The sequence below is a fragment of the Anolis sagrei genome, chromosome 9, assembly GCF_037176765.1.
Source record: "Anolis sagrei isolate rAnoSag1 chromosome 9, rAnoSag1.mat, whole genome shotgun sequence".
In the NCBI taxonomy this organism is placed as follows: Eukaryota; Metazoa; Chordata; class Lepidosauria; order Squamata; family Dactyloidae; genus Anolis; species Anolis sagrei.
Window position 1 is genome coordinate 26,548,245 of NC_090029.1, and position 14,889 is coordinate 26,563,133.

General features: G+C 43.7%; 1 protein-coding gene across 1 annotated transcript in view; it reads right to left on the reverse strand.

Annotated features, from left to right (window-relative positions):
* The window catches only part of HEXA (hexosaminidase subunit alpha), a 31,394-nt gene extending 19,009 nt beyond the window's left edge, over window positions 1-12,385 (reverse strand). The window contains exons 1-3 of the mRNA XM_060755319.2: window positions 12,078-12,385; window positions 2,384-2,482; window positions 1,355-1,420 (exon numbers count right to left, since the gene is read on the reverse strand). Of these exons, the coding sequence (XP_060611302.2) occupies window positions 1,355-1,420; window positions 2,384-2,482; window positions 12,078-12,336 (424 nt within the window). The 5' untranslated portion in view covers window positions 12,337-12,385. The remainder of the gene's footprint in view (window positions 1-1,354; window positions 1,421-2,383; window positions 2,483-12,077) is intronic.
* Window positions 12,386-14,889: the final 2,504 nt, after the last annotated feature.

Sequence of the window (14,889 nt, forward strand, 5' to 3'; positions counted from 1 at the left end):
GCTAATTTTACCACAAAAAAGTGGGGAAACGTATTGACTGGAGTATAAGCCGAAGGTGGGAAATGCATCAGCTACTGGTCAATTGCAAAATAGAAATAGATACCAATAAAATTACATTAACTGAGGCATCACTAGGTTAAATGGTTTTTAATATTTACCATATTTCAAAGAAAAACCGTAAACTACCTCTGTAAGTGGAAAAGTAAGGTAAAAAAAACCAATATGGTATCAACAATAACATAATAATAATAATAATAATAATAATAATAATAATAATAATAATAATAATAATAGAACTTCATTTGTATCCTGCCCTATCTCCCCACGGGGACTCAGGTTGGCTTCCAACATAGTAACAGGCAAATATTCAATGCCTATATAAACAATACATAGCTAGATATAGATCTATAATTATATATACTAATTTCACATATGCATTTCCCCCTGAAATGTTTGCAGATCTTCTCTCTATATATGTGCATTTCCCCTGCAATATCTGAAAGCCCTAAATATCTATGTTTATATCTATGTAGACACTGCTCTCTCTATGTGTGTGTGTGTGTATGTATTTCCCCTGCAATATTTGGAAACCCTATATCTCTATATTAATCTTGATGTAGACATATCTATATATATTTGTGTGTATATTTCCCATTGTAATATTTGCAAGCCCTATATATATATTCATAACTATCTATCTAAATATCACTCTTTATATAGATAATTATATCTATATAGGATTTGCAAAGACTTGCAAACATGTGAAGGGAAGATTCATACATAAAATTATACATACATACAGAGAGAGAGAGAGAGAGAAATAGACAGATATATAGGTACTTAGATAGATGCAGATATATAATGTATTTAGATAGATGCAGATATATAGGTACATCGGGATTGCAAAGGCTTGCAGGGGAAATGGCTATATATCTGTAGGAGAGATTAACAAATATTTCAGGGGTAAGTGCTTTTACAGGAGTGATGGATATTCCTGACTTGCAAGGGCTTCTCTTCCTCTCCCTTTTCAAGAGATTCCCTTCTTCTCTCTCTCTTTTAAAAAAGTTTCCAAAATGGGCAACTCCAGCCTGGGAGGAGAAGCGGAGCGAGCGAGGCAGGCTTTGGAAAAGAAAACACACTGTTAAGGGAGGGGAAGAGGAGAGAGAACTATATCATATATTCCAAGCAATGGTCTCCAGATCCCACTGCATGGCTTGACCCCATTATAAGCCGAGGGAGGCTTTTTCAGCCCAAAAAAGGGGGCTGAAAAACTCGACTTATTTTCAAGTATATACGGTATGTATGTGTGCAAGCATTCGGAAGGTGAGACAGTGAGGAAACCCATCCATCTTACCTCGGAGGGCTCCCCAGACAGTATCTGCTGTTAGCAGCATCTGCGCCTCTGAAACTGTCAGCTTATCTGTAAAAAAGAAGCATCATATGATTTGCAGCAGGCCAGGAAGTACTTTGGACTCCCAGATGGTTGATGAATAGCAACAATATAAAAACTCCCCACCCACACAGACCCAAGAATTAAGACTCTCTGGTCTCTCTCAGGAGCTGGAGTTGTACTACGAACCTACACAATCCCTTTGCTCTTCCGGAGAGGCCCTTCTCTTGCTCCCGCCCCCTTCACAAGTGCGACTTGTGGGGATGAGGGAGAGGGCCTTCCCTGTGGTGGTCCCCCAGCTCTGGAACTTGCTCCCCAGAGAAATTAGGCAAGCCCCCACCCTGGCAGTCTTCAGGAAGAGCCTGAAAACTTGGTTGTTCCAGTGCGCCTTCAATGAATTAATGAATAATAATCCCCTGACCTGACCAATCTCTGCATAAATGCCCTAGGAAGCACTTTATTTTGCCTGTTAGTGCAATTAAACCCTACTTCATCCCTCGCTTCCCCCCTTTCCAGATACATTATACTTCTTTCTCACCCAGTGTTTTTAAACTTTTAATCCTTGCAACCAGCCCTGCCCACTATGATTAATTCTGTGCTCAAATATTGTGATTTTATATGGTTTGATCTGTTTATTTCTAATGCTCTATATGCTGGATTTCATATAAAAAATCACAAGTCGAACACTTCCCAAGCATCTAGGACTGTGTGATGTATTTTCGAATGATGCACACAGATCCAAGTAAGGTGGCCTTTTGCAGTTGAAAAATAATAATACTAATAATAGTAATAATAATAATAATAATAATAATAATAATATGCATGCATCCTATCCAGGGCCACCCAGATAGGATGCATGCACTTATTAATACGTCCACATGGTCACTCTTGTTCCCTCCTAGTATTCTAACACAGACGCAATTCTTGGACACTTCTATTGCGAAAGAACACAGCTACGCCAATACAGCATTGCAAAAGGAAAACTTTACTTACAATTCTCTCGGGAGTCCAGCGAAGGATAGCCATCGCAACCTGGCTCTGCAACAGAGACGAGAAGATTGGGGCAGACGGGGACGTCAGAGTGGTCCTTGCCTGCAAAACACAACTGGGAAATAAGCAAGGAAGTTCAAAGTATTGTCAAAGGCTTTCATGACTAGAATCACTGGGTTGTTGTAGGTTTTTGGGGCTGTAAGGAAGTTCAAAGTTTTCAATGTCCCCTCTTCTTTTGCCCAGTCAATATCTCAATTCAAAAGGGCTGTATCTGATCTTTAAAAGACCCGAAGAATTGCCTTCCATGCAATACATTTGCAACCTTGAACCCTCCAGATGTTTTGGCCATCTACTCTTCAAAAGTCAAAGTCATCTTCGGTCAATGATCAGGAGATTCTGGGAGTTGGAAATCCCAAATATTTGGAGGGACAAAGGGTGAGAACTATTGCTGCATGCATCATCTCAGACCTTGTTCTGCTTAATGATGGGATGGACACAAAGGAAGTAGTGTTCCCTCGTTGTTTCGTGGTTTGCTTTCCGCGGACTCGCTGTTTTGTGGTTAGGGTTTAGAATTAATATTCTAAATCCTAACTGCAAAACAGCGAGTTTGCGGACTCTGTGGCTGCCAAGTTGAGGTGGGGAAGCCGGCCCTGGTCGATACAGGGGGGAGCCTACAGGCTTCCACACATTGTCCCAGCAGCCATGGAACCCTGTGGAAGACCAGGGCAGCCCTGCCAAGGCTGCTGGTGCGAGATGGGGAAGCAGGCCCTGACCGATCCAGGGGCGGGGCAGGGCCTGTCGCCGGTTGGCCAGCTTGCCAAGTGGTGAGAGACTTCCTGCCGCACAGAGGTTTGTGGGAAGAAGCCCCCTGCAAGCAGCATGGGGGGAGGGGCATCCACCGGTGCAACAGCCCTTGCCCAGTAAGTCGGGCAAGGCATTTCATACACATACACACACACACACACACACACACACACACGACAGTTGAATGAAAAGTAATGCCTCCACTTCCGTAACTCAACAGATGACAGTACTGGTATGCGGCAGGTACTGGCTTGTTCAGTAGACTCTACTCTACAGTTCCATTTTGGTGGGAAGCCTTAGCATTGAACGGTTGTGTTGTCAAAGTGTGAAATATGGAACCCTGTGCAGACTGTTGGTCAATTCGACTTAAGCAGCCTGCAGTAATTGAATTCTTGACAGCAGAAGGTGTCACTCCAAAGGAGATCCATCAGAGAATGCAAGCTGTTTATGGTGATTGTGTTGATGTGAGTACTGTGCGTCATTGGGCAAGTAAGTTTAAAGATGTTGAGGTGGGAACATCAGACTTGTGTGACAAACAAAGAGTTGGACGCCCTGTGACAGCAACCACCGGGTTTCACAAGCAAAAGGTTGACAGATACGGTTGTCGTATCACTCAGAGAGAAATTTCAAGCATAATCGGCATTTCACAAGAACATGTGGGTCACATTATTGCTTCGCTTGGTTATCGGAAGATCTGTACACGATGGGTACCCAGGATGAGAGAATGGTGAGCCATTGCTTGCAGAAACAGAGCGTTGACTTCTTCTGTGTCGGCTTCAGAAAACTTATTCACCATTGGCAGAAATGTATCCAATTGTCTGGTGATTATGTCAAAGTGAATAATGGTAGTTAAAGAGCACATTCTAAGGATTGTTTCTGCGTTTGATTTATTAAAATATTCCCATCCAAACCCAAATAATGAAGGTGGAAGCATTACTTTTCATTCAACCCTCATAGCATAGTGTGTTTGTTTAAGTACTGGTTCAAATTCCTACTCAGTAGTGGAAGCCCACTGGATGACTTTTGGCAAGTCACACTCTCTCAGCTTCACGGGAAGGCAATAGCAAACCCTTTCTGGACAGATCTTGCCAGGAAAATCCTGTGAAAGGTTCACCTTAAGGTTACCATACGTTAGGAGCAATCTGATAGTTCAGAAAAACAAGAGAACGCTCCCGTCCCTTACTTCCCCACCCATTGTCCTCTATATAAACCTATTAGTCATTACTGGACTTTGGTTGAAACAGAAACTCTGTACAGCTGTTATGTTTGCAACAACAGCAAAATAATCCCAAACCACCCTGGCCAAGGCGATTCTTTTGCAATTAACAGGAAGCCATCCAGAATAAAATTCTTAAAATGCAATTTCAAAACAGACATCTGCATTTATCTGTTATTTGAAGTCAGCTTAGAATCAGAGTTGGAAGAGACCTCATGGACCATCCAGTCCAACCCCATTCTGCCAAGAAGCAGAAAAATCACATTCAAAGCACCCCCAGCAGATGGCCATCCAGCTTCTGTTTAAAAGCCCCCAAAGAAGGAGCCTCCACCACACTTCAGAGAAGAGAGTTCCATTGCTGAACGCCTCTCACAGTTAGGAAGTTCTTCCTCATGTTCAGATGGAATCTCCTTTCTTGTACTATGTATGACTATGTGCTAATTGTGTTGTGTTAAATCTTTTGATACGGCCAATAGGCCAATCAATAAAACGTATCTATCTATCCTTTCTTGTAGTTTGAAGCCATTGCTCCAAGTCCTAGTCTCCAAAGTAGCTTGCTCCCTCCTCCCTATGACTTCCTCTTACATATCTATGTGTTGTTCATTCGTTCAGTCGTCTCCGACTCTTCGTGACCTCATGGACCAGCCTACGCCAGAGCTCCCTGTCGGCCGTTACCACCCCCAGCTCCCTCAAGGTCAGTCCAGTCACTTCAAGGATGCCATCCATCCATCTTGCCCTTGGTCGGCCCCTCTTCCTTTTGCCTTCCACTTTCCCCAGCATAATTGTCTTCTCTAGGCTTTCCTGTCTCCTCATGATGTGGCCAAAGTACTTCAACTTTGTCTCTAGTATCTTTCCCTCCAGTGAGCAGTCGGGCTTTATTTCCTGGAGGATGGACTGGTTGGATCTTCTCGCAGTCCAAGGCACTCTCAGCACTTTCCTCCAACACCACAGCTCAAAAGCATCGATCTTCCTTCGCTCAGCCTTCCCTAAGGTCCAGCTCTCACATCCGTAGGTTACTACAGGGAATACCATGGCTTTGACTAGGCGGATCTTTGTTGCCAGTCTGATGTCTCTACTCTTCACTATTTTATCGAGACTGGACATTGCTCTCCTCCCAAGAAGTAAGCGTCTTCTGATTTCCTGGCTACAGTCTGCATCTGCAGTAATCTTTGCCCCTAGAAATACAAAGTCTGTCACGGCCTCCACGGTTTCTCCCTCTATTTTCCAGTTGTCAATCATTCTTGTTGCCATAATCTTGGTTTTTTTGACGTTTAGCTGCAACCCGGCTTTTGCGCTTTCTTCTTTCACCTTGATTAGAAGGCTCCTCAGCTCCTCCTCGCTTTCGGCCATCAGAGTGGTGTCATCTGCATATCTGAAGTTGTTAATGTTTCTTCCAGCAATTTTCACCCCAGCTTTGCATTCATCCAGCCCCGCACATCGCATGATGTGTTCTGCATACAAGTTAAAAAGGTTGGGTGAGAGGATGCAGCCTTGCCGTACGCCTTTCCCAATCTTGAACCAGTCTGTTGTTCCGTGGTCAGTTCTTACTGTTGCTACTTGGTCCTTGTACAGATTCCTCAGGAGAGAGACAAGGTGGCTTGGTATGCCCATCCCACCAAGAACTTGCCACAATTTATTATGATCCACACAGTCAAAGGCTTTAGAATAGTCAATGAAGCAGAAGTAGATGTTTTTCTGAAACTCCCTGCCTTTCTCCATTATCCAGCGGATATTGGCAATCTGGTCTCTCGTTCCTCTGCCTTTTCTAAACCCAGCTTGAATATCTAGCAACTCTTGCTCCATGTATTGCTGGAGTCTTCCTTGCAGGATCTTGAGCATTACCTTACTGGCATGAGAAATAAGGGCCACTGTACGGAAGTTTGAGCAGTCTTTCGCATTTCCCTTTTTTGGTATGGGGATATAAGTTGATTTTTTCCAGTCTGATGGCCATTCTTGTGTTTTCCATATTTGCTGGCAAATGGCATGCATCACCTTGACAGTATCATCTTTTAAGATTTTAAACAGTTCAGCTGGGATCCCGTCGTCTCCTGCTGCCTTGTTGTTAGCAATGCTTCTTAAGGCCCATTCAACTTCACTCCTCAGGATGTCTGGTTCTAATTCATTCACCACACCGTCATAACTATCCTCAATATTATTATCCTTCCTATACAGATCTTCTGTATAGTCTCGCCACCTTCTCTTGATCTCTTCAGCTTCTGTTAGGTCCCTGCCATCTTTGTTTTTTATCATACCAATTTTTGCCTGAAATTTACCTCCAATGTTTCTAATTTTCTGGAAGAGGTCTCTTGTCCTTCCTATTCTGTTGTCTTCCTCCACTTCCATGCATTGCTTATTTAAAAATAGTTCCTTATCTCTTCTGGCTAACCTCTGGAATTGCGCATTTAACTGGGCATATCTCCCCTTTTCACTGTTTCCTTTTGCTTTCCTCCTTTCTTGGGCTACTTCCAGTGTCTCAGCAGACAACCATTTTGCCTTCTTGGTTTTCTTTTTCTTTGGGACGTACTTTGTTGCCGCCTCCTGAACAATGTCGCGGACTTCTGTCCATAGTTCTTCTGGGACTCTGTTTACTAAATCTAGTCCTTCAAATCTGTTCTTCACTTCCACTGTATATTCGCTAGGAATGTTAGTGAGATCATATCTAACTGGTCTGTGTATTTTCCTTGATCTCTTTAGTTTTATTCTAAGTTTGGCAATAAGAAGTTCGTGATCTGAGCTACAGTCAGCCCCAGGTCTTGTTTTCACCGACTGGATGGATGTCCGCCACCTTTGGCTGCAAAGGATGTAGTCAATCTGATTTCGGTGTTGACCATCTGGTGAGGTCCATGTATAAAGCCGTCTTTTAGGTTGTTGGAAGAGAGTATTCGTTATACACAGCGAGTTTTCCTGGCAAAATTCTATCAGCCTGCGTCCCGCTTCATTTTGTTCTCCCAGACCATGCTTGCCTGTGATCCCAGTTGTCATTTGACTTTCCACCTTGGCATTCCAGTCTCCTGTAATGAGAATAATGTCTCTTTTTGGTGTATTATCCAGTAGGCCCTGCAGATCCTCATAGAACTGATCTACTTCTGCTTCTTCAGCAGCTGTGGTTGGGGCGTATATTTGGATCACTGTAATGTTGAAAGGCTTTCCTTGCACTCGAATTGAGATCATTCTGTCATTTTTTGGGTTGTATCCAAGCACCGCTTTAGCGAATTTCTTATTAATTATGAAGGCTACTCCATTTCTTCGATGTTCCTCTTGTCCGCAGTAGTAGATCTGGTGGTCATCTGATGTGAAGTGGCCCATTCCAGTCCATTTCAGTTCGCTGACCCCCAGAATGTCTATCTTTAGTTTTGACATCTCACCAGTAACAACATCCAATTTGCCCTGGCTCATAGATCTTACATTCCAGGTTCCTATGGTGTGTTGATCTTTAGAGCATCGGATTTGTCGTTCACCTCCAGTACCGTCGGCCGCTAGCCTTCCTTTCGGCTTTGAGCTAGCTGCGTCATCACGTCTGGGGCTAGTTGAACTTATCCTCTGCTCCTCCCCAGTAGCATTTTGGCCATCTTCCAACCTGGGAGTCCCATCTTCCAATGGCATACCGACATATCTCTGGTTGTACTGGTCCATTTAGTTTTCTTGGCAAGGATACTGGAGTGGTTTGCCATTGCCTTCCCCAGGGATCACGCTTGGTCTGACCTCTCTGCCACAACCGTCCCGTCTTGGGTGGCCCTTCACGGTTTCGCTCATGACATCATTGAGGTGCTCAAGCTCCAGCGCCCCGACAAGGCGGTGATCCTTTGCTGGAGTACATATCTATACATTTATTTATTTTATTTATTTATTTACAGTATTTATATTCCTGTAAATAAATAAATAAAATGTATAAATACATGGCTATCATGTCTCCTCTCAGCCTTCTCTTCTTCAGGCTAAACATGCCCAGCCCTTGAAGCCGCTCCTCATAGGGTTTGTTCTCCAGACCCCTGATCATTTGAGTCACCCTCTTGCTCTGGACATGTTCCAGCTTGTCAACATCTCTCTTCAATTGTGGTGCTCAGAACTGGACACAGTGTGATTCCAGGTGTGGTCCAACAAAGGGGAGCATGACTTCCCTGGATCTAGACACTAGACTCCTATTGATACAGCTTCTTAGACTGGACTGTGCTCCCTCCTCCCTACTTTCCCTTGACAATATGCCTGAAGCTGAAAGAGAGAGACATTGAGAAACAGAAGGATGAACTAATGTCAAATTAATACAGTATGGCATCACTTTCACTGCCATATCTCAATGCTACAAAATCATGGGAGTTGTATTTTTATAAGGCCTTTAACCTTTTTTGCCAAAGCGTGATGGAGCCTCACCAAACCATAACTCCTAGCATTCCATAGCAGTGAGCCACAGCAGTTGAAGTGCCATCAAACTGCATTAATTCAATAGTGGTGTCAGGATCTATGTTGTACACCGCAATGAGTCGCCCCTGGGCTGAGAATTGCGGTATATAAGCGCAGTAAAAAAAAAAAAAAAAGGATCAGCTTGAGAAACTGCAAGTCGCTTCTAGTGTGAAAGAATTGGTCCTTTGTAAGGATGTTGCCCAGGGAACACCAGGATGTTTTACCATCCTGTGTGAGGTTTCTCTCATGTCCACACATGAGAAGCTGGAGCTGACAGATGGGAACTCACTCCGCTCCCCAGATTCAAACCACCAATCCTTCGGTCAGAAGTCCTGCTGGCACAAGGGTTTAACCCAGTGGGCCACCGGGAGCTCCAAATTCAATAGTGTAGATGTGCCTCTACACATCTATATAAATAAAAATGTAATGTTTGTTTGTGGGATTAACATAACTGAAAAACCACTGGACGAATTGCCACCAAATTTGGCCACAAGACACCTACTAACCCAAGGAGTGACCGTCACTCAAAAAAATTCATTGTGTCATTTGGGAGTTGTAGTTGCTGGGATTTATAGTTTATTTACAATCAAAGAGCATTCTGAACTCCACCAATGATGGAATTAAACCAAACATGGCGCACAAGATTCCCATGAGCAACAGAAAACATTAGATGGGTTTGGTGGGCATTGACGTAGAGTTTGGGAGTTGTAGTTCACTTACATCCAGAGAGCACTGTGGACTTAAACAATGATGGATCTGCACCAAACTTGGCACGAATATTCCATATACCCAAATATGAACACAGATGGAGTTTGGGGAAAACAGACCTTGATATTTGGGAGTTGTAGTTACTGGGATTTATAGTTCACCTACAATCAAAGAGCATGCTGAACCCCATCAACGACAGAAGTGGGACAAACTTCTCACACAGAACCCCCATGACCAATAGAAAATACTTAAGGCCATCCAGTCCAACTCCCTTCACCAGGGCAAGACAACGTAATTAAAGGTCTCCTGACAAAGGGCCATCCAGCCATAGATATAAATAGATATGATTCACACACACACAGATAATAGATTTGAAATGCGCCCCTAAAGAAGGACAACTATATGTTGCATGTTCCAGAGAAGGCAAACCAGACAATCTCCACATCAACGCTGACAAAGAAACAGCAAGAAATACTGTTTACCCACAAGCATAAAAAAATTACATATATTAGAAACCAACACTTTCTCATTACTTTATTTTCCAGATCACCAGACTGGGCCACAGCAACGTGTGGCAGGGGACCACTAGCATGTATGTGTGTGTGTGTGTATCTGCCCCATAGTTTTCCTGGCAACGAAGTCTAATAGGTGAATGGAGACTGGAAAATCAACACTTTTTCATTGCTGAAGTAAAATGGAGCCATCTTGAGAAACTGAAATGCTTTGTCAGTGTCACCACCCAGAGCGAGATAGAACCTCATCTGGAAAAAGGGGAATGAGGAACTGTAACTAAGTTTAGCTGAAATAACTGCTCATCTCCCAGACCAACCTCTTGCCACATCCACACTTTTGTTGCTTGCATTATGTCCTCGGTTGCTTGTCAAACAAAGCTTTGTGTATTTTCTGGACTACAGTATCAAGAATCCTCCATAATCCATGGCCCATAAAAATATTTTTCCCCCAAGCCCTGGTACAAATCCCTTGAGGGCAATGTGATAAGGCAAGTACTTTTACCCATGCAACTGTGCAAAGTATCAAGGACACCAAGGGTGCAGTAAAAAGGTTATATAGAAGTTGAGTTGCTTTCCTCTGCAGCTGAGTAGAAGAATCTTTGAAAGGAAGGACGGCTCAAAGCTAAACAAAACACCTTGAGTAGGAATAGGGGCAATCTGAAACTTTATTGCAAGAGGTAAACAAACAGATTGCTCTGAGGAGGGTGCAATATATCAATAATAATTCATAATTGGAAGCTGTGAAGGATGGACACATATGGGGAGGGGAGGGAATGCAATATATATATACATACACATCTATCTACTTATTGATCTGTAGGGCTTATTTCCAAAAAGTACCAAATCCACTTGAACAGATTTCTCAGGAATTACAAACAAAATGTGCAGAAGATGATCATGCTTGGCTATAAAATGCATTTCTTCCTTCAAGCCCTGTCCCGAAGGGATTTGACATATTCTGAGAGCTCCGCACATAATATTCTACTCACTTGCCCACAATGTGCTGCCACCTATAACTCAATGCTCAGTTTCTACGGATCTGGTACCTTTCGGGAAACCAAACTCAACACACATGTCTACACAACACACACAAGCTATCCAGAATTAGTAGCTGTGAAGGGTGAGTGTGTATTTACATATATATATTGTATGTATGCATATTGTGTATATGTGTGTGGGTGTATATAGTATGCATATGTAGTGTGTGTATATACATATTGTAGTGTGTGCATATATATTGTATATGTGTATATATATTGTATTGTATTGTGTGCACACATATATATTGTGTATGCATATATAGTGTGTGTGTATATATATATAGCGTATGCATACATGTATGTGTATATATGTACGTATGCATATGTATTGTATATGTATGTGTGCATATATTGTATTTTTATATTGTGTATGCATATATAGTGTGTGTGTGTATATATATAGTGTATGCATACATGTGTATATATATTGATGCATGTATATATTGTATATATATTGTGTATGCATACATAGTGTGTGTATATATATAGCGTATCCATACATGTGTATATATATGTATATATATGCATGTATATATTGTATATATATATTGTGTATGCATACATAGTGTGTGCATATATATGTATTGTATATATATTGTGTCTGCATACATAGTGTGTGTGTAGATATATATAGTATATGCATGCATGTATGTGTGTATACATACTGTTTACATATGTATGTATATAGTGTGTGTATATATAGTATGTATATATGCATGTGTGTGTGTGTGTATATAGTGCATGCACACACGCTATTTCGTTTACATATATATATAGTGTGTGTGTGATATATATATATATATATACACACACACACACACACACTGAGTGGGACAAGCCTGTATAGAATGACAGAAGAGACCCCCAAGAGCCATCCAGTCCAACTCCATTGTGCCAGGCAAGAAATACACAATCAAAGCCCTCCCGAGAGATGGCCAGCCAGCCTCCAGAGGGGCAGACTCGTTCTTAAACTCCAAGGAAAGGTCTGGAGGAGGCGCCCCTGGCCCTGTCTTTCCTACCGGCCTGCCTGCGTCCGAAGGGGAAGAGGAGCTCCCAGTAGCGCAGGAAGGCCTGGTCCAGGACGGAGCAGCCGGGCCCCACCGCCGAGGCGCCGCCGTAGCCGAAGCGGAATCGTCCCGCGCTAAGTAGGCAGCCTCCCAGCGGAGCCACGCTCAGGAACTGCGGCTGGGGCCAGACCGACGCCCCGGAGCCCGAAACCCAGAGGAGGGAGACCAGGAGGAGGAGAGGCAGGCCAGGGAACGCTCCCAGTCCCGCCATGGCTGAGGAGAATGAGCACGAGCGGGAAGGGGGAAAAGGAAAACAGGCAGCGCCGGTCACATGACGCACAGGCTAGGTCATGTGACATTGGCAGCCCGGCAGCTCGGACCAATCAGCTGCCTCTGAATGGGGAGGGGGGAGAGGCAGTGACGTCACTCGTGCTGGAGTCACCCAGGGCAGTCATTCATAAAAGTTGCCCTATCTACCTATCTACCTATCTAGCTGTTGTTGTTCATTCGTTCAGTCGTCTCCGACTCTTCGTGACCTCATGGACCAGCCCACGCCAGAGCTCCCTGTCGGCCGTCACCACCCCCAGCTCCTTCAAGGTCAGTCCAGTCACTTCAAGGATGCCATCCATCCATCTTGTCCTTGGTCGGCCCCTCTTCCTTTTGCCTTCCACTTTCCCCAGCATAATTGTCTTCTCTAGGCTTTGCTGTCTCCTCATGATGTGGCATTCAAAGGACTTCAACTTTGTCTCTAGTCTCCTTCCTTCCAGTGAGCAGCCGGGCTTCATTTCCTGGAGGATGGACTGGTTGGATCTTCTCGCAGTCCAAGGCACTCTCAGCACTTTCCTCCAGCACCACAGCTCAAAAGCATCGATCTTCCTTCGCTCAGCCTTCCCTAAGGTCCAGCTCTCACATCCGTAAGTGACTACAGGGAAGACCATGGCTTTGACTAGGCAATGGATCTTTGTTGCCAGACTGATGTCTCTACTCTTGACTATTTTATCGAGACTGGACATTGCTCTCCTCCCAAGAAGGAAGCGTCTTCTGATTTCCTGGCCACAGTCTGCATCTGCAGTAATCTTTGCACCTAGAAATACAAAGTCTGTCACGGCCTCCACATTTTCTCCCTCTATTTCCCAGTTGTCAATCATTCTTGTTGCCATAATCTTGGTTTTCTTGATGTTTAGCTGCAACCCGGCTTTTGCGCTTTCTTCTTTCACCTTGATTAGAAGGCTCCTCAGCTCCTACCTATCTAGCTACCTACCTACCTATCTATCTCATCTATATATATAAATCTGTTAGGTTGGTTCAACGGGACAGCAAAACTCCACAGCCCCCCAACGAAACTTAACCAGAATTCCCATGCCCATAACACAACCCACAAGGTACAAACATATCTACTCAAAATGAAAAACAACATAACAACACACTCACAAAATGGCAAAACAACAAAACTCAAAAAAACCCAACAAAACTTAACCAAAATTCCCATGCCCATAACACAACCCACAAGGTACAAACATATCTACTCAAAATGAAAAACAACACAACAACACACTCACAAAATGGCAAAACAAAACTCAAAAAACCCCAACGAAACTTAACCAAAATTCCCATGCCCATAACACATCCCACAGGTACAAACATATCTACTCAAAATGAAAAACAACACAACAACACACTCACAAAATGGCAAAACAACAAAACTCAAAAAAACCCAACGAAACTTAACCAAAATTCCCATGCCCATAACACATCCCACAAGGTACAAACATATCTACTCAAAATGAAAAACAACACAACAACACACTCACAAAATGGCAAAACAACTGAGCATGCGCATTGGCGCCCAGCCGCAAGTTCCTGGCGCGCGCACACAGCCTTCCAGCCAACGTTCCCGCTGCGGAAGCCATGCCCACTCCAAGCCCCGCCGCACCGCTTCCTGCACACACACACACAACCCCACGCTCCATCACTCCCCCCACCGCCGCGCACACACACGCAACCCCACGCTCCATCACTCCCCCCGCCTCCGCACACACATACACAACCCCGCGCTCCATCACTCCCCTGCCGCAATCTTACCTCCTTTTACTTCACGCCACCTCCAAACCCCACCCCGCCCCTTCCCGCCCTGTCAAAATCCAGGAAAGACAGGAAAGAAGGAAAGAAGGAAGAAAGAGAAAGGGAGGTAAAGAAAAAGGGGGAAGGAAGGAAAGTTAGAGAAAGAAGGAAGAAGAAAAGGAAAGATGGAAGGAAAGAAAAGAGAGACAGCAGAAGAGAAAGAAAAAGGGGGAAAGAAGGAAAGAGGTAGAGAAGGATGAAATGAGAGACAGAGGGAGGGAAAGAAAAAGGGGGAGGGAAGGAAGGAGAGAAGGAAAGAAAAAAGGGAATGAAGGAAGGAAAGAGGGAGTGAAGGAAGGGCGAAGATGTAGAGAAAGAGGGAGGGAAGGAAAGAAGGAAAGAGAGAAGGAAGAAAAGAGACCAGAAGAGAAAGTAAAAGGGGGAAGGAAGGAAAGAGATAGAGAAGGAAGAGGAGAAGGAAAGATGGGAGGGAAGGAAGGAAGGAGGGAAAGAATGAGAGAAAGAGGGAAGGTTGGCCACAGTAACGCGTGGCGGGTAAAGGTTGTTATTTCTATTATTATTATTATTATTATTATTATTATGCTATTATTCCTATTAGACCCTTTTAGGGGGAATGGGAGAGGTGTCAGGTCCCGGAGGCAATGCATTGCATTATTGTTATTGTTATGATGGTGGTGAAATAAAAGGAAATAAAAAGAGAAAGAAGGAAGCAAACAGGGAGGGAAGAAAGGCAAAGGAAGAA